Source organism: Oryza brachyantha, chromosome 8, assembly GCF_000231095.2.
Source record: "Oryza brachyantha chromosome 8, ObraRS2, whole genome shotgun sequence".
Classification (NCBI taxonomy): Eukaryota; Viridiplantae; Streptophyta; class Magnoliopsida; order Poales; family Poaceae; genus Oryza; species Oryza brachyantha.
The window spans coordinates 3,848,574-3,869,455 of NC_023170.2; the positions used below are offsets into that span (position 1 = coordinate 3,848,574).

The following is a 20,882-nucleotide window of genomic DNA, read 5'->3' on the forward strand; positions in this document are numbered from 1 at the left end:
ATGGGAAGGCGTTGCAGCAGCGGCGACGGCGGCGGCGGCCATGGCCGGCAACTCCTGCTGGTGGTTCTCGCGTGTTCATGGGTTGCAGCAGCTCAGGCTCAGGCTCAGCAAGCACCAAGGACTGATCCAATCGAAGTTACCGTGATAACCGCTAGTGCGCTCAGCGGTTCAGGCGGTTACCGTGATAACTACGGCGGTTACCGGTGCTTTTGAGAATCCTGGTTGCATATATACACTTCTCCGTTTCTTTTTTCTTAAGAGTTCAGGGACAGACAGAGAGACATATTTAATGTTTCTTTGTTGTATATAGCATGTCTGGTTTTCCGGTTGCAATGGTTTAAAGACGAAAGTTCTTTAAACGAGTTTAAATAATAATAATAATCTAGACAGCCCCCGCTTGTTTTCCTCTCTGCTGTTTCTTGCCCCTTTTAATTATTTGTTAGTCCAAATGTTAAAGAGAGACCTCTTTTTTTATTCCTTCAAGAAAAGAAAAGGTCAGGAAAAAACTGCTTTACTAAAAGAAGAATTAGCCCGATCAGGGTTGAAAAAACCTTTGCTGGAGCTAATGCCGCCATCCAATGATAGGGTGATTATCGCATAATAATCGTGGCTACCGTGAAAAATACGACAAATTCATCACCCAAATTTTTGAATTTAAAATCCATGGTATGGATGGTTTTGTCATGGTTTAACCCTGCTGGTAAGTACAGTTACGTACCACGGTTACGCCGACGATAACTAACGGTTTCGACATGAACTGGATAGTCTATATTCCAAGATGTTTTTTTATCTAGGCCATGTTCAGCATAAGTAGTTTGAGGATTAGTTATCGACGCGGAAAGCATAGCAACAACTTAATACATGATTAATTAGCTATTAATTATAAGAAATGTAAAATAGATTAATATAATTTATTAAAGTAACTTTTCTATAGAAAAATTTTCACAAAAACTACACCGTTTAACCGTTCGGGAAGCGTGCGTGAGAAAAAGAGAAAATCTGGTGTTAGTATTGGGGAGCCGAGCACGACCATATTAGATAATGTAATGCAAGGCGATGTATTCGTGCATTTTCTTGAAGTAAAATTGTACTCCCTCCGTTTCACGTTGTAAAACTTTTTAGCCTTAACTAGATTTATATAGATGCTAATGAATTTAGACGTATATATAAATTATATATATCGATCAATTGATAAATTTAGATAAGGCTACGTATATATAAATTATATATATCGGTCAATTGATAAATTTAGATAAGGGTAAGTGCTGCAGTAAGTGCGAGCGAAATAGTGAAATACGAATCGATGTAATCGTGTGGTCGTGTGTGAACGCAGTGGCGGCCCTGAACACCATTCTGGGGAGATGGGGCACCAGTCCACCCAAGACGTGGAACCTCACCGGCGACCCCTGCAGCGGGACCGCCGTCGACGACACTGTCATCGACGATGATCCCGTCAACAACCCCGGCATCAAGTGCGACTGCTCCTACAAGAACAACACCGTCTGCCACATCAACCAGCTGTATGTAATGTACCCCGAGCTTTGTTTCAGCTGCACTACAGGTGTTTGATAAAATGCATGAAAGAAGGAAACCATGGGCTCCTCCAGAACTGGGCTGTAGTATCCGATCCGAGATCAAGTGACGTTGAATTTAGAAAGTTGAAACACTACGCAATTCGTTTAGTAAAGTTTATGCTGTTTGCATATATGTTTTTTTTTAAAAAAGATATTGTCATGGAAGGAATTTTCTGACGTTGTTTATCCAGGAGGGTGTATGCGTTGGATGTTGCTGGTCCGATACCTCCAGAGCTAGAGAATCTCACCTATCTGGTCAATCTATATGATTTCTAACTCTTAACAACTCCATCTTTTGTTTGTGATGAAGCACAATATGTATATACATCGCCATCAACCACTGTTCAACTGTTGTTCTATGAAAATTCATGCTGTTTGACCAAGTTGCTTGATGTTTCTTGTGTTGTTTCAGGAATTTACAGCAAAATTTCTTGACAGGTCCTTTGCCATCGTTCATTGGGAAATTTCCCTTGCAATACTTGTAAGAGTTAAATTTCAAGTTATACTTTTGTGTGCAATCCATTCGCTGGAGGTTTCTCTTAAGTCTTAACCAACTTCATTCTTCCTTGTTTTTCTGGTGAAAAAAGAACCTTGGGAATCAACTCACTATCTGGACTACTTCCAAAGGAACTTGGAAATCTCACAAATCTCCGCTCATTGTAAGTGATCCCTCTTTACTTATTCTTCAACAATAATCTAGTGATTTCTAAAGTAATATAATTATATAGAAAAAACAATTGCACAAGTTCTCTAGGAGAAGATCCAAAAGGAAAGCATAAGTCATTTGTTAGGCATGTCAATGCAATGGCCTTTTCAAATGGTGTTTCATAATCTTAAATTCAGTTGAAATCCTAAAAATGGTGAATATGGATCATCACGGAAAATTACTATTCTATCGTTTATTGCTTAATACATCACTTGATACGTTCTCTTTCCAAAACTACATGAGAGTTGGAATCAACGCGTTAGCTGGAGTTTTACCAAGGGAGCTTGCCAACCTCAAGAATCGTTTTGTATTGTAAGAGAGGATTTTTCCGTTGTAACACAAAAAGAAAAGCATCATTAAAATTTACTAGTCATACAGAACTTCTCAAATCTAGATCTGTTTGTTGATAAGAAGCTTATTGCTTGTAGGAGTTACTCTCCAAAAATAATAACAAAAAAGATGGCTCCATACAAGCACCTGAATTTAACTTTGATGTACTTATTGCATAATATTTCAATCCTTGTTTCTTTGTTTTTCAGGGGCATTAGCACAAATAAGTTTGTCGGTCCACTTCCTGAATTATTACAAAACCTAACAAAACTTGAGCAATTGTTAAGTCTTTGTTCTGCTTGACCTTTCTGGTACAGCCCACATATTTGAGGTAAAATTGAATCTTGCCCTTTCTATCTTCCAATTGCAGATATATTGACAGCTGTGGTTTAAGCGGAGACCTACCATCGACTTTCTCTAAACTTAAGAATCTGATAGTCTTGTAAGTTGTCTTGTGAACATAACTTCAGTTGCCAAATTATTTGATATCATCAGTATGCCAACTTCGTTATTTTGGGTTCAGATGGGCATCAGATAATGATTTCACTGGGAGAATACCTGATTATATTGGGACCATGTCAAATTTGGAGTATCTGTAAGCTATTGCTCATTTGCATGATTGCTTCATCGATTGCATAGGAATGTTTCTCGTGTTTCATACTTACATGGAATATGCAAAAAAATCATAGGTGTATGTTTTCCATGTTCATGACAGACTGGAGGAACTCATCCTTTGATAGTCAATAGAAAATAAAATTCTCTTTCATACTTTTCTGCGTAGTAGCTGTCTAATTGCATTGTCTGATGGCCCACAACAAATTGATTCCTCTCACTGCTAATGAGATGTGTATCTAGGAGACTTCAAGGAAATAATTTTGATGGTCCCATTCCTGCAAGTTTTTCTAATCTTGTGAAATTGACATCTTTGTAAGTGCTTTCCTGCTTTAAATTTTTTGATACATGTTGCATCCTTATATCATAAGTTGTGTTGTGGTACTTAACTATTTATTTTGAATAGGCGAATTGGTGACTTAGTGAGTGGGAGTTCTACATTGGCGTCTATAGTTAACATGACGTTCTTGAATATTCTGTATGTGGACTGCCCGTGTACCCCTGTCTTGGGTTTTCTATGGCTTGAGTTCTTGACAAATGTGGAAAATCTTAAGTATGCATTACTTTACTTTCTTTCAGAACGCTGAGGAATTGCAGGATATCTGACAACCTTTCTTCACTGGACTTCTCAAAATTTGTACAACTTCGTTACCTGTAAGAACTCCATTTTTTCAAACTACAGAAATTATTGGCTAAAAGTAAACTAATTGCTTACTTTCTACTCTCTTCCCCTGTTATACTGGAATGGCACAGGGACTTGAGCTTTAATAGCATCACAGGCAATGTACCTCCAATCCTTCTGAATCTGATTTCACTTAATTACCTGTAAGGAACTATTTGTTGGATTAATTGCCTTCATCAGTTCTATTTCACGTAATGTTTTCAAAGATCTCTTAAACTTTTTATGGGAGTCAGATTTCTTGGAAACAACAACCTCTCTGGGAGTTTGCCAGTCACAAAAAGCACTTCCCTTAATACTCTGTAAGCTTTTTCTACATTTTCACGAATTGCTGTTTTTTAATTGATTTGTAAATCGTTGGTCTCAACACTATAGTGACGTTATGTACACACACCATTTTCTTTTAACATGTAGATTGGATTTTACTTGGTACATTTATCTCAATCTTGGTTTCTTTTTTTCCTGATGAAAATATGTGTTTGATCTTTCTTTTCAGAGATCTCTCATATAACATGCTCTCTGGGGAATTACCTTCTTGGTTGAGTACAGAAAATATTCATGTGTAGGTTTTTCTCTATTAATGCTTATTCCAAAGCAAACAAATCAACATGTGTCCACTAAGCTTCTTGTACTCTGGACTAAGTAATATAATTTCAAATATTAATTATGGTCATGACACGTTGTGATCTTACTGTTTGCACTGTATCTCTTTTAGGAATTTGGTGTGGAATAACTTCATGATAGATAGTTCCAACAGAAGGTTTATTTTCTGTACTTTTTAATTAGTTTCTCTTTTTGCATCTATCTATGATATTGTTTTAAGTATTCTGTGCTTGTAGTATTTTGCCATCAGGTCTAAATTGTCTTCAGAGAAATACTCCATGTCTTCCTCAATCTTCAGAAAGTAATCACTTATCTCTTAACCATTAGCTGTACCAGCTTAATCTCTGCAGCAATAAAAGCTGCACTCTTATATGTTTTCTGTTAAACTGCAGATTCCTCCTTTGCAGTAGACTCTGGTGGTGGTACACCCATTATAGGCTCAGATAAATCTAATTACGAACCCGATGATGTCTCTCTAGGAGGAGCATCGTACTACATTTCAAGCCCAGTAAGATGGGGCATTAGCAACACAGGGAAATTCATGGAAGCACCTAATGGAAGTTTCATAGTGAACACTTCACACCAGTTTATGAACACACTTGACAGTAAACTATTCCAGACAGCTAGAATGTCACCCTCTTCGTTGCGATACTATGGCATTGGGCTCAAGAATGGAGTTTACAAGGTTGAACTTCAATTTGCAGAGATATTCTTTCCAGATGACCAGACATGGAAAAGTGTGGGAAGAAGGATTTTCGACATATACATTCAGGTAATTCTCAGTGAACCTGTGAATGTGTTTTTTGGATAATAAATTTATATGACAATAGTATGGAATAGTTCTACTGTTTGTTTTCTTGTGGATTTACAACATCCATTGCTCAACTTACTTCAGGGACAACTCATAGAAAAGAATTTTGATATAAAGAAACAAACAAATGGAAAATCTTATACTGTTGTTCTGAGGCAGTATATTATTAACGTTACGGAAAATTTCATGGATATTCATCTTTTCTGGGCTGGAAAAGGAACTTGTTGCATTCCTACACAGGGCTTCTACGGGCCATCAATCTCAGCTTTAAGTGTAACTCCTTACGGTACGGTTGCTTATCTAAGTCAACAACTGTTTTTTGAGTAACCCAAGGGCCATTTTCTTTACAGAAATCTGAGCCATTTAGTCCCGATTGATTAGCTTATAACATCCATTTTGTATCACATTTCTCCAACTGCAGGTAGCAACAATGAGGTGGATCGTGGTTCTAATAAGAATAGTATTGGTAGTAAGAAAACAAGTAACAGAAAAACAGGTTTGGTAGTTGGACTTGTGGTTGGTACTATAGCTTTAGGATTTTCATCCACAGGAACAATTATTTGGAGGCAGAAAAGAAAAAAGTTGGTGGCGGAGATGGGAGGTAGTTGAAATTACAAAACTATGGGAAGTGTTTAATCTAAGGAAAAAGTGGCACTTAAGTGCTTCCCTTTTTTGCTTGACAATGTGAAGTGTTTTGCAGAGCTTCTCAGTGTAGTGGGAAGGCCTAATGTCTTTAGCTATGGTGAAATAAAATGAGCTACCAACAACTTTAACCAGAGTAACATTCTAGGAAGAGGGGGATATGGACTTGTTTACAAGGTAAGCTCACAGGAAATTTCTGACTTGCTGACTAAAGTAAAACTTGTTCCCAGGAAAAAGCAATACAGAACCGGAGAACTGCACATAAATCATGGTTCCCTTTCTACATTCAGATTCTATGTGTTACTCTTTTGGTCTTTCCTTCATGTTACCACATGTACTAAAAACATCAAAATTACTGCAACACAGTACAAGTTGACTCTATCTTTTCTACTATTCCCCAGTCTCATTTTTGGCTTAAAGTAGTTTGCTACTGTTTATAGTCTTATACACTAAATTTTAATTATCATTCTGAATCATGATTCGAATCATTATGAATAGGGCAAAGCTACATGATGGAAGAATGGTAGCTGTCAAGCAGTTATCTCCAACATCTCATCAAGGGAAACGGGAGTTCATGACAGAAATTGCGACGATATCTGCGGTTCAACACCGAAACCTAGTGAAGTTGCACGGTTGCTGCATCGAGAGTAATGCACCACTTCTGGTTTACGAATACCTAGAGAATGGAAGCCTTGATCAAGCAATGTTTGGTACTGGATTGACTTCCTAACCTCTGTTGTGATGAAATTAACTACACTATGAAATGCAAATTCCAATGTGCATAAAACCTTCAATGTATTTGCAGGCAAGACAAACCTGAACCTTGATTGGAGAACCCGCTTTGAAATATGCGTAGGCATCGCAAGAGGCCTAGCTTATCTCCACGAAGAGTCCAGCACACGGATAGTCCACAGGGACATCAAAACCAGCAATGTCTTGCTTGATTCTGATCTCAACCCAAAAATCTCTGACTTTGGGTTAGCCAGGCATTACAAGGACGACATGACTCACCTTAGCACAGGAGTTGCTGGCACACTGTAACGAAACTTCATGCTTATATTATTCTATTTCACCTTCATAGCACAAAACCAATTGATCACATCACGAGTTTTCTAATTTTCAGTGGTTATCTTGCACCCGAGTATGCCATGATGGGCCACCTGACAGAGAAGGCTGATGTCTTTGCTTATGGTGTTGTGGCAATGGAGATTATCGCAGGAAGGCCAAACTTTGATGAGAGCCTTGAGGATGATAAGAAATACCTGCTTGGATGGGTGAGTTCATTAACTGAATTACTTACCCCATGCTTAATCATCACATCATCTGTTTTAATCTGTTTAGTAAATGGATTAACAGGCTTGGCGTCTGTACGAGAACAAGCAGACTCTTGAACTGTTGGACCCTAAACTTGCAGAATTCGACAAGGAAGAGGTTGCACGAGTCATCAACATCATTCTTCTTTGCACAGTGGGCCTGCCGCAGCAACGCCCACCAATGTCGAAAGTTGTCGCCATGCTTACTGAAGATGCCGAGATGAGTGAGGTGGACATGAGTATGTGGCCGAGCTATGTACCTCAGTGGCAGAAGAAGAGTGTTAGTGACAGTTTCTTTGGAAGCTACTACTCGGGATCATCGATGCAGCAATCTTCAGGGAGCCAAGTCAGTGCGCCGTCAAGCTCAAGCAACAACGCTAAATCTCACAGGGAAACCTCCCCACTTGTTTTGTCGGCTAATTCTGTCAGTGAGTTTGATCAGGGCAGGTGATTAAGCCCTCCAAGCTGTGTAGTTCATATTGATAAATCATCATGTAAAATATAGATAATACTAAACAATTGTCTCTCACATTACATTAGCATCACACATTACAAAAGGGTAGTCAATCAGGTGATCTGGTTATAGCTAAAATCACATAATTTATATTTGTACCGGTGGTAGTAGTGAATCTATCTCCTCATCTTCTTCTACTGTAATTTTTGTAAATTACACCCTCATTTTTCTTAATATTAAGAAACAAGCAAGCATAACTGGATAGTGACGAGAACGGCCTCAAGTTGTGTTGGTTAGGTGGTTTTAGTTGTGCCCCTTAGGTCTTAGGTTCAACTCACCGTGGAAGTGATTTTTGAGCTATGATACTCATACTCCCGACTCAAGCTCTATCCTTAATGTAGGTTAGAGTTTTTTTTTTATCAACTTCTTAGATTTCCGAAATAGTGTAATGGAAAAAGATACTCATACTCCCGACTCAAGTTGTTGGTCGTTCTCACATGAGCTATATTGCCAATGTGTAGGATTTTTTTACCTCTGTGAGAAGGCCTTCTTCTATCCTTAATGTAGATTAGAGTTTTTTTTATCAACTTCTTAGATTTCCGAAATAGTGTAATGAAAAGATACTCATACTCCCAACTCAAGTTGTTGGTCGTTCTCACATGAGCTATATTGCCAATGTGTAGGGTTTTTTTACCTCTGTGAGAAGGCATTCTCCTAACCTTAATGTAGGTTAGAGTTTTTTTTTATTAACTTCTTAGATTTCCGAAATAGTGTAATGGAAAAGAAGTGCTTGGAATCATTGCTATTTGATTCAGACCTGTTTTGAAAAAGTCGAGGTATTTTAAATTGTTTGTTGATACGGACAAAGTAAGGGAAAACCCAAATGAATAGTGACATATAAAATCAAATTGAGTTTAATATTTATATAGAAAAAGAACGTGCAACATATTTTATTGGAACATATCGATAGCGAAGCATGGGCATGTAATTGAAAATGAATGGTTGTACAAATTTATAAGTTAGGTTGCACAACTTTATAATTAAACTTGCATAATATTGAAAATGTCAAGTACAAGATCTTGGAAATGCAATTTGTATATCAGGCCATCAGGGATAGTTATTAGCTCGTACCTTTGAAAATCACAGAGATTATTTAACTACAAAAATTACCAGCAAATTAAACACAGTACATTTGCAAAAAACCAAAAATATGATCCTGCCATCTTCTGCCCACTTCTGTATACGAGTAACGTGTCCGTGCTAACAATATGGTGTGAGAATTAAACGTTATGACAATTTAGATAGCCTTAGCGGGGTAAAACAAAATTCAGACCTACAAAAAATGTTTAAAATCTGAACTCAGGAAACAAAACTGCAAAGATTAAAAATTTTGTGACAACCTCACTAATTCAGAAAAAAAGTATTGAAGTGGACCGTCTGATAGCCTTTAATTAGTTGTTAGCTCCCAAACCTGCAACAACTGTAGACCAGCTCGTATGAACCAGATCACCAAAGGGTGGGTCCTCTGTGTTCCCAGTTTGCACTAGCAAGCCAATGGAAAGTGCACAAAAGTCAAATTAATGTCACGCTTTCTTGCTCGCTTTCAGTTATTAAATCTGTGCAACTAACTTGGTAAAAGCTTCAATTTCAAGGGTCATCCACTAGCCAGCCCTATCTTATCATAGGCCCTCAGCAAAGTGCATAGCACAAGCACATAGTCCAGCTGCAACTAAAAATCAATAAACTCATTAATAAGCACGTAGTAGTACATTAGAGGTAATCAAAAGGGTGTTAAATTACTGAGCAGTGCAGAAATCTAAGTTGAAAATATATGCTTACAGTGCCACTGTGATCATTCAAATTTATGTTTAGAAAACTTTCAGCTAGATGCAAAAAGATGCACAATTTATTGCTTAAACTTGGACAAACTAGAAACTAGAAATTTTCATTGTCTAGAAAAGACCTCAAGATACCATATTTTTCAGTGTAAAAATTAGTACCTTAAGGTACATTATATTTATACCTAAGAAGGTATTAAAATTTTACACTAAAATTTTGGTAGCTCAAAGTAATTTTTAAGGTTGGTAAAATAGCCCCATCATCTATGTTATGCAACTAGCCTGTAATTTGTAGGTAGGTTTTGCTATCAATTAAGGAAGAATACAACTAGAGATCTTATACAACTATCCCAACAGGAAAGTAAAAGAAAATTTACTACATCAAATTGAAACAACGGAATTAGCCCATCGAATAACTAATACCAAATATCTAATTTGATAAACAAATATCATTATATATGTCAGCAAATCAATAGGATTGCAAACCATACATCATAAAATATCATGGACAACATAGCCACCTCAAATACAGAGTCAAAACAAAATTTCAAATCACCATTCACCAGGCACAACTACAAAATTTCAGTGCACAGTGCGAATAAGCTAAAAGAAGATACACCGGTGACCATGAAAAACTACAAATAACCTCATCCTGTTGAGAACCTAAAATATCATTTTCCCATTTTCATAATCATCGTCAAACATCAAAATAGTTATGGTTCTAGGTACTAACACTTTTATAGGTAAAATCTTTGTCAGGAAAAAACAATTTCATAGACAAATCACTCAAAATAATCCATGCAAAAGGCAGTGATGACAGTAACGCGGTTGCACACACGAACACCCAAATCATGGGTCTGGAGTCTCTGGCTGTTGTGTATGTATGGGCAGAAGCCCAGAACTGCGCAAATACCACAAGCATGGTTCATGCCAACACCCAAAAAAGCAGAATTTCTAATTAACATCTTCCAACTCGCACAAAAATTGACTGTAAACAAATTAACCGTGCAAAGCTATCGGTGATATATTCCACAAAGCTAATTAACCAGGCAAGCCAGCAGTGATTCAGTGGGAAGGGTCAGCGACTAGGGACGGATCTAGATAGCGAGATTAAAGAGGTCTAAATAAGTTAGATAGAGTTTTAGCCTCCCATCTATTGATCTTTGCCATGAAATTTTAGGGGGTCTTCGTGAAGGCTCCAATAGCTTGAACGAGGGTAACATGGGCTTGAGTCCAACCGTCCCATGTTAAATCCGCCCATAGAAAGGGTGGAGCTCTAAAGCAGTTAATAACATAGAGCTTTTTTACGGTACTTAAAAAATATCTCGAGGTATCATATTTTCCAGTGTAAAAATTTATTATCTTATAATCGTGCACTAATTAAAATCTCAAGGTACATCTTAATGATGGTAAAAAAACCCCCAAAAATAACAAATCAAATTCACAATCCGTCATCTCACATCATGCAAAAAAAAACCCTACAAAAACTGCAAATGGTGGAGGGTCGTGTCGCGGGGTTGTTCAAAATTTTCGGCGAGTAGTTGCCAGGCCACAGCTTCAAAGTAGGTTCAGCGGAGTCTCTTCGACTAGCCCACCGTTCTCTTCGACAGCTTCTTTTGGATGTTGTATTTTTCTTCTTTGTTTTTCTTGCCCTGCAAAATTGCTCAAGTCTTAATATGTTTTGGTCGCGCAGCCTCTGGCCCCATTTCTTCAGCCCCATCCAATGTTGTACTCTGATAAAAAAAATCTAATAAAAAATGTCACACAAATCCTCTTATCACCATCAGCTATTCCCCGTTGAAGCAGGAAATTTACAAGCTGGTAGATCGATCTCTCACTTCCCTTTTCATCGCACCAAGAAATCGCCCGAACACACGGGATGATGGTTGGGGTGTTTTATGGAGAAAACCAAACAGTTAGCAAACGAAAAATAATTTTTGAATATAGATTTTATATATATATCTTAACGATCTAAAAGCCAAAATAAAGTTCGGTGCAAAAACCTAAAAATCAACTCCAAATTTAAGATAAAAAAAATTTAAAATTTGATTTATAGTATAATCACACAAACCTACCTAGCGCGGACTTCTCCATGCTTCCCAATTAATTAGTGGATCGATCTTTCAGAAATTTGTGAGATTAGTTTGGTTTGATCAAAGCTGCAGGTTGTTATTTCAATAGATTTACGATGTGACAGAAGTGGCATTTTATAAATTGTTCGTACATCAATCGATCCAACAATTAGCTCGTACATCGTTCTCTACTTATCTACGGTATATTCCCAATATAAATATTTTTAGGATTTAAAAAATATCGTATATTTCTAAGACTATTTACAGTACTACTTATTCAGTAGTTCTTCTTTCATTCAATTTTTTTCTTATTTTTATCCTCGTCTATCCTGCAAGCTTCCTTCACTCCTTTTGTTTCTAACACAATAATATTTTTCTCACCTTTAATTCTTAATAAAAATATCTAGAAATACTTGGGGGAGTATATGATTATGACACATGCATGCATCTAAAGCGAAAGTAGTGGGTAAAAAAGGCCTGCAAGTTGCCCATGCATGCATGGATGGACAGCTTCGTGTCAATTAGTCAACTAATTATTTAATCCTCTTGGCCTTTGATCAATCAGTTGCCGGATCTGCACAACACGTACAATTACTAGCAGGTTATCTTTTCACATGTAGAATTATTAGCACTTAGTTCTCGATTGATCCGACTTTCTGTCTCAGACTGTAATGAAGACGCATGCATTTTCAAATGGTGGAATGGTTTACTGCTTCTTCTAATTTCAGCGATCGATTTATATATGGAGTTAATAGGAGCCACGTACAATGCAACTCATATATTTGGCATCCCTAGCTCGAGGAAATTCATGATATTTCCACACAATTAAGTCACTGTCGACCAGTCGATGGAATGGTCGGATGGACGTAAGTTGGGTCCACACAACTCCAAACTAGACTAGGCAATAATCTATAATACTCGCTTCAGGTTTTTTTTAATTGACGTCGTTAACTTTTCGGAATTAGACAGAGACGATGACGATAAACGATCCATATGGATCATATCTACATATATTATAATTTTTACAAATGATCACTTAAACATCTTAATATTAAGAAACACAATCCCATCTAAATGGATACCATATATAACATCAAATGAAGGTAAATATTACCCACTGAAAAAAATATGGGTAACCCATTTCACATATAATTTTTTTATTTAAAACAATATTATAGTATTATTTATTTGTACCAGAACACGTGCATTCAAGATAGCAACGTCAATAAACTGACAAAAATGGTATGAATATCTAGTGACCTGTACTCTTGGAATTGATTCATGAGGTGAGAACAAAAAACAAGTATAGTCCTATGAAGCCGGGATATAAGAAACAAGGGTCAGCTTGTTCAGTACACGGCTCTGGCTTTGATTAGTCTTTACCTAATACAAACACATGCTGATTCTTGTTTACCAATTTGTCCTCTTCTGCTGAAGCTTCTGCTACTGTGCTACCTGTCTGTCAGAAAGCAACTTGCCGGCTGATCGATGCTGCTCAAGTTGCTCATGGTGCCGACAGGTTGCTTCTGCATGTATTGATACATATATAGCCATGCCAAGATTCGATTTTTAGCTAGGCAGAGGAGACAGGAGAGCTAGAGAGCCAGAGAGACCGATGGGAAGGCGTTGCGGCGGCGGCGGCGGCGGCCGCCATGGCCGGCGGCAGCTCGTCTGGGTGGTGCTCGCGTGTTCATGGGTTGCAGCAGCTCAGGCTCAGGCTCAGCAAGCACCAAGAACCGATCCGGTCGAAGGTATGTGTATCTCATGCAGTTACATACATGCAGGTGATGCTCATGACAGATGTTCTTGGATTTCTGAGTTCCATACCTGCATATGCTAGCTTCTCTGTATTTTTTTTCCCTTGAGAATTCAGGGACAGACAGACAGAGAGACAAGTTTGATGTTTGTTTGGTGTGTGTAGCATTCCTAAAATTGTTTAAACGAGTTTAAAGACAAATCTAGACACACTTGCTAGCTGATTGTGTTTCTTGGTTGTTTGTTGTCCTTTCTTTTAGTTAGATTTTTAGACTGAATGTCAGAAGAGGCCTGTTTTTCTTCGAGGATTGATCAGAAAAAAACTACTTCGATCGAAAGCAGAGTTAGCCGGATAGCCTGTTCAACGATATGCTTCTGTCTATTCAATATAATGTATCCATATGACGCACAACATGACACGTTGTTCTTGTGCATTTTCTCTAAGTATAATTCATCATAGGGTCAACTTCTCTGCGTTACCGACCACTCTAGTATGAGTTACTGAGATATACGCTCTAAAGTAAATGAGACTCATGTCAGCAGGCAGGGCTTTACTCTCATTCTTCCTTTTATACCGTGAGATACTAAAATCCTTACTCGTGTTATCCAGTGTACGATCAAGGTAGTACTAAAATCCTGACTGTTGATGATGATAGATCGAACAGTCACGAGTCACGATTGCATAGTACCTCGAGGTACTAGCTTGGTCATGTGGTGGATAGCACCAGTGGAGAAGATATTAGTACCTCACGGTACCAATATCTCACGGTAAAAAAAGGATGAAAGTAAAACTGCAGCAATAACATTGCGTATTGTCAATAATCTCACTTATTTTGGATGAAGACACTATCTTGGATGAAGACACTATCTAAAAAAACAATGTTGACCATTTTTTCTATTACAAAATTAATATATATAGTAACCGATATACGGTATCTATTACAAAATTATTTATAGTAAAAATTTTGTAAGTTTGATTATTAAACTGTCCAAAACGACGGATATTAGCTTTAGCGTGTAGGGACTAGGAGCGATTTTGTCTTTTGAGTTACTACCTCCGTTACCTCCGGTCCATAAAGTAAGACGATTGACTTTTTTATTACAACATTTGATATTTTAATTTTTTAAATAAAACAAATGGTTAAATATTATAAATAAAAAAATAAAACGTTATAAAATAGTAAAACAAGGCTAATGGATTCGCGCGTCAACGCAGTGGCGGCGCTGAACGCGATTCTGGGGAGATGGGGCACGAGCCCGCCCACGACGTGGAACACCACCGGCGACCCTTGCAGCGGCACCGCCGTCGACGACACCAACATCGACAGCAGCCAGACCATCAACCCGGGCATCAAGTGCGAGTGCTCCTACGAGAACAACACCGTCTGCCATATCAACAAGCTGTACGTTCTCCTGAACCCTTCGTTTATGCTGCACTGCATGTGTTCGATGAAATGCCTCAAGGAGGGATGCCATGGGCTCCTACAAAATTGGGCCTTGGTTTCAAGCATGGAATGGATACTCTGTGATCAAGTAACGATGAATTGGATTTTTAGAACCTTCGAAGATTGATCAGTTCATTTACTAAAGCATATGTGTGTGCGTGAAGCAATCTTGCATAATCTTTTTTTTTAAAAAAAAATTATTGTCATGAAGGAATTTTTCTAACGTTGTTTATGCAGGAGGGTGTATTCGTTGGATGTCGCTGGTCCGATACCTGCAGAGCTGGAGAACCTCACCTATCTAGCCAATCTGTATGATGTCTAAATCTTAACAACTCCATTCTTTCATTTTGTGATTATGTATATAGATTGCCATCAACCGCTATTCAACTGTGTTCTATACAACTCGTGGTGTTTGACCAAGTTGCTTGATGTTTCTTATGTTGTTTCAGGAATCTGCAGCAAAATTGCTTGACAGGTCCTGTTCCATCGTTCATCGGAAAATTTCCTATGCAATACTTGTAAGAGTTAAATTTCAAGTTATGTTTTTGTGTGCAATCCATTCGCTGGAGGTTTCTCTTAACCATCTTCATTCTTCCCCGCATTTTGGTGAAAAAAGAACCTTGTCAATCAACTCACTATCTGGACCACTTCCAAAGGAACTTGGAAATCTCACAGATCTCCGCTCATTGTAAGTGATCCTGTCTTGCATCTTCACTAATCCTTCAACAATAATCTAGTGATTTCTAAAGTAATATAATTGTATAGAAATAAACAATTGCACAAGTTCTGTAGGAGAAGTTCCAAAAGGAAAGCATAACTCATTGTTAGGCATGCCAATGTAATTGTCCTTTTCAGTTGAAATTCAAATGGTGTTTCATGATCTTAAATCCAGTTGAAATCCTAAAAAAATGGTAATTTGGATCATCAGGGAAAACTATTTGAGTTTTCTGCTACTTGCCATGCAGACAAGTAAATCGTCACTCCTGAATTATTTACTTCTGTTGCAGAGGCATTGGCTCGAACAATTTTACCGGTGAACTTCCTGAAGAACTGGGCAACTTGACAAAACTCACCCAACTGTAAAATGCCTCTTATAACTGTCAAATACTACTTCTAAAAGAATTAAAATGTGGACAATTGATATCTATATTGCTTTGCATGATAATTAATATAATGTTTCAACAACAGGTACATTGATAGTTCTGGCGTCAGCGGTCCAATCCCTTTGACGTTCTCAAAGCTTAAGAACCTGGAGACCCTGTAAAGTCAATAGCAGAGCCACATTTGATATATTCACTGTGCTTTCGTATGCTCAAAATCTATATATTTTTCTGTTCTTGCAGTTGGGCATCGGACAATGATTTCACAGGGAGAATACCTGATTATATAGGGAGCTTCACAAATTTGAAAGAACTGTAAGAATTTTTGTCAACTTATAAATGTAAACTTTGTAAGAGGAATCATTTGTGTTTTATTTAAGAGAAATATTATATCGTGGGATATGCAGCTCGAACAGTGGCATTTTTTTTTTTGCCGCGGAGGCCAAGACGGCCTACCGAATATATTAAGATTGGAAGGAGGAAAGAAACAAGTGATTCCTAAGATGCTCGGCGCAAAGCGTTGAGTCCGGCCATTGCCAGGAGGAACCGAAAAAAACCACTGGCATTGAAACACTGAGATATCCATAATACTTTCATAAAAAAACCAGCAACACCTTTTATCCCTCTATGGAACCCCTTGCCATGATAACTTTATGAAAATACAGAGGATACCCATGGAACCTAAGAAACATTAAACATAGTCATGAACTAATGATACCCTTGTGAAAAAAGGGCAAACTTTTCCTTGATAAGTGTGCTATAATGTATGAAGGGCATATCATGATGTCATTTCTCTGTTTATTGAACTGATCTGTACAGGATTTTGAGATGTGAGCTTACTTTTCCTTAGTTTAAGTATGCATCTTCCTTCTTTATCTTAAACTGCAAATATGTAGGAGGTTTCAAGGAAATTCTTTTCAAGGCCCAATTCCGGCAAGTTTTTCCAACTTAACCAACTTGACAAGCCTGTAAGTATTTTGTTTCTTTGGTGACATATATCCCTCGATGATTGGGATGTCCAAGCTTGACTGTAACTTATGTGCTAAATACCCATGTGCAGACGGATTGGTGATATCGTAAGCAGGAGCTCTTCATTGGCCTTTGTCAGTAACCTAACGTCTTTAAGTATCCTGTATGTGACCCGATTTTAAGTTCTAATCATGTTACAGTTTTATACAATGAGAAAGTTCTATTTTTCTTAGTTTGAATATTTGTTCTTTTAGAATATTGAGGAACTGCAAGATATCTGATAATCTTGGGACAGTAAATTTTTCTAAGCTGTCTGGATTAACCTTGCTGTAAGTTTCTCATACTCAGTGACATAGTGACACTTTATGTTTCCATTAGTATCTGTTCATTATAGTTTAATATGAAGTATTTATTCTGAGTAATATTGTTATCCTATGGCACAGGGACTTGAGCTTTAACAATATCACAGGTCAAATTCCTCAGTCGATCCTCAATCTGGACAAGCTTGCATACTTGTAAGGAGTCTTTGCCTGGAGATTACTACAACTATCATAACACCTTAAGCTGATGCCCATGTTTCATTATTGTGAACTTAATTCAATTCAGGTTTCTCGGGAACAATAGCCTTACAGGAAATCTACCAGCAGTGAAAAGCTCCTCACTAAACAATTTGTACGGTATTCAATTGAACACAGTAGTATACCGCCAATAATTTTCAGCATTGCTATGACATTCATTCAATACGTGTTAATTCTAGGCATTTTGCAGAGATTTTTCATACAACCAACTCACGGGAAGCTTTCCTTCATGGGCTACCCAGAACAATCTGCAATTGTAAGTTGAAAGCTCTGAAATTTCTTATAAATATGGGAAATAAAGATACATCCAATATTGATTGTATGAAGTTGTTACCTGACAATTTTCATGTTTTGTTTTGTACAAGGAATTTGGTGGCAAACAAATTCTATTTTAATAGCAACAACAATAGGTATTTTAGGCATTTCATTCGCAAGTATTTATTTTGATGAAACCTTTCTCGCAAATTTTTAATTTTTATTTCCATTATATGCACAGTATTCTACCGTCAGGATTAAACTGTCTCCAGCAGGACACTCCCTGTTTCCTTGGTTCTCCAGAATGTATATTTCTTCACTCTTCATTATTTGTACCCGTTAAAAGGGCTCACAAATTTCAATAATATAATAATTTTGGATATCTTAACTGTAGACTATTCCTTTGCGGTAGACTGTGGAAGTAATAGATCTAGGAGAGGCTTAGATAACACAATCTATGAAGTAGATCCTACAAATATTGGAGCAGCATCGTATTATGTTACCAAGGAAACAAGATGGGGTGTCAGCAATGTAGGAAGATTCAATGATGCTCCAAACGGAAGCTATCTAATATCAAGCCCCCAGCAGTTTCAAAATGCAAATGATCCAGAACTGTTCCAAACTGCGAGGATGTCACCGTCATCATTGAGATATTATGGCCTAGGACTTGAGAATGGAAATTACACTGTTCTTCTTCAATTTGCAGAGTTTGCTTATCCAGACTCAAAAACTTGGCAGAGCAATGGAAGGAGAGTTTTTGACATATATGTCCAGGTATATATAATTACTAGTGCAGCAATTTGCTTATTACGTTTTTTCTTCTTTATCTGAAAATATTCTCTTATCCATCTTCGCATTTTGTTAGGGTGATCTGAAAGAAAAGAATTTTGATGTAAGGAAAACAGCAGGTGGAAAATCTTTTACTGCAGTTAACAAAATATACAACACAACTGTGTCGAAGAACTTCCTTGAGATACATCTCTTTTGGGCTGGCAAGGGAACTTGTTGCATTCCCACTCAAGGTTACTATGGACCGATAATCTCTGCACTAAGTGTGACACCAAGTAAGCTGAATCATCAAATAATTAACTTCAAGAGGGCATTGTATTTGATTCTAATTATTAAAACAATTTTTCTAGATTTTACTCCCACCGTGAGAAATGGAGTTCCAAAAAAGAAAAGTAAAGTAGGTGCAATTGTCGGAATAGTGATTGGTGCATCAGTTTTAGGGGCAGCAACCTTGGTTGGAATCTTTCTGTTCATGAAGAAGAGAAGAAAAGAAGCACAACAGCAAGAAGGTACAGTTTATAAGTGCAACTATTTAGACATCAAAATTTTCAAATGATTTATTCCTGGCATAATTTTTCCCATAATTGCTGGAAAAAAATACAGAACTGTACAACCTGGCTGGGAGGCCTAATATTTTCAGTAACACTGAACTGAAGTTAGCTACAGAGAATTTCAGTTCTCACAACATGGTTGGAGAAGGCGGATATGGCCCAGTCTATAAGGTTGGAGGTTCACCTGACTTATTTTGTGAAACTTCCTTCGATGATTACATTATTGTATATTAAGTCTAGCGGCATGCCCTTGTCACTTAATTGGTACATAATGAAAACATGTATGTAACACAAAGATTTTCCTTTGGCAGGGCAAGCTACCTGATGGAAGAGTTGTAGCCGTCAAACAACTTTCTCAATCATCTCATCAGGGGAAAAGTGAGTTTGTGACAGAAGTTGCTACAATTTCGGCAGTGCAACACCGGAACCTTGTGAAATTGCATGGCTGTTGTATTGATAGTAGCATGCCCTTGTTGGTATATGAGTACCTTGAAAATGGAAGCCTGGACAGAGCACTCTTTGGTAAGTTCATTTCTGCTCATCTCTAGCACCCTTTAGTTCCTTTCTTCATGCACTCTCAAGAATTTTCCTCTCTACATTATACCATCATCTTGATTCTTGAGGGCTTATTTCTACATGTTCAGGGAGCAAAAGCTTGAATCTAGACTGGCCGACACGCTTTGAGATCATTTTAGGTATTGCAAGAGGCCTGACTTACCTTCATGAAGAGTCCAACGTTCGCATCGTGCATAGGGACATCAAAGCCAGCAATGTCTTACTTGACACAGATCTCACCCCCAAGATCTCTGATTTTGGACTTGCCAAACTCTATGATGAGAAGAAGACCCATATCAGCACAAAAATCGCAGGCACCCTGTATGAACATTTCACCCATGCTTTTCTTCTGAGTTCATGTTTAAAAACTAACCTAATTTTTGTTCTATCTGACCTTTTCAAGTGGCTACCTAGCACCTGAGTATGCCATGAGAGGCCACCTGACTGAAAAAGCTGATGTTTTTGCATTTGGGGTAGTCGCATTGGAGACTGTTGCTGGTCGACCAAACACTGACAACTCCCTCGAAGAAGATAAGATCTATCTCTTTGAATGGGTAAGCGCATCAATGATCTTTGAATCCAACAGAACATACCAGCCTTTTTTTTTTTTTTGCAAGGAACAGCTAATTCTAGTCCTGAAAGTACCATAAACATGCTATACATTTGTGATTTGTTAATTTACAGGCATGGGTGCTGTATGAGAGGAATCAAGCACTCGGGATCGTAGACCTGAAACTCAAGGAATTCAATGACAAGGAAGCCTTCAGAGTCATCTGTGCTGCACTCCTTTGTACTCAAGGGTCACCGCACAAGCGACCATCGATGTCCAGGGTCATGGCAATTCTTACCGGAGATATTGAGGTCACTGAGGTAGTGACGAAGCCAAGCTACATCACTGAATGGCAGCTCAGAGGAGGGGACACTAGCTATGCCACCAGCTCCTACTACTCTGAATCTACAACTGGTGAGTTCAGGGAGAGGAGGGAGACCTCCCCTCTCCACTCGTCTCTGGAGATAACTGGAGGCATTGATGAAGGAAGGTGAATACAGAGATGCTAACAACCACTGTCCTTTGTTTAAAGCGACAATTTTGGACATTATAAGTTGCAAAGAAAAAAAATACAGAATTATCTGTTCTGATTTTTGCCCCATGATGATAAGCATTACTGCATATAATTTGTAAACTTGAACAATTGTATGTTGGGTTGTTTTATTTAATGAAAGTGTTAACATGATTTTTAACACATTTAG

The 20,882-nt window shown here is 37.8% G+C and overlaps 1 protein-coding gene and 1 pseudogene across 1 annotated transcript; both read left to right on the forward strand.

Annotated features, from left to right (window-relative positions):
• On the forward strand, positions 1-7,979 carry LOC107303392 (annotated as a pseudogene).
• A 5,117-nt stretch (positions 7,980-13,096) lies between these two features.
• LOC102723075 (probable LRR receptor-like serine/threonine-protein kinase At1g56130) lies at positions 13,097-20,882 on the forward strand. Its single transcript, XM_015840501.2, has 24 exons — positions 13,097-13,385; positions 14,606-14,792; positions 15,072-15,143; positions 15,284-15,352; positions 15,451-15,522; positions 15,842-15,913; positions 16,023-16,094; positions 16,178-16,249; positions 16,831-16,902; positions 16,995-17,066; positions 17,158-17,232; positions 17,347-17,418; positions 17,510-17,575; positions 17,672-17,737; positions 17,847-17,891; positions 17,978-18,042; positions 18,131-18,510; positions 18,602-18,800; positions 18,876-19,034; positions 19,129-19,247; positions 19,388-19,598; positions 19,721-19,952; positions 20,035-20,185; positions 20,316-20,882. The coding sequence occupies exons 1-24, from the start codon at positions 13,250-13,252 to the stop codon at positions 20,673-20,675; spliced, it is 3,096 nt and encodes a 1,031-aa protein (XP_015695987.2). The 5' UTR covers positions 13,097-13,249; the 3' UTR covers positions 20,676-20,882.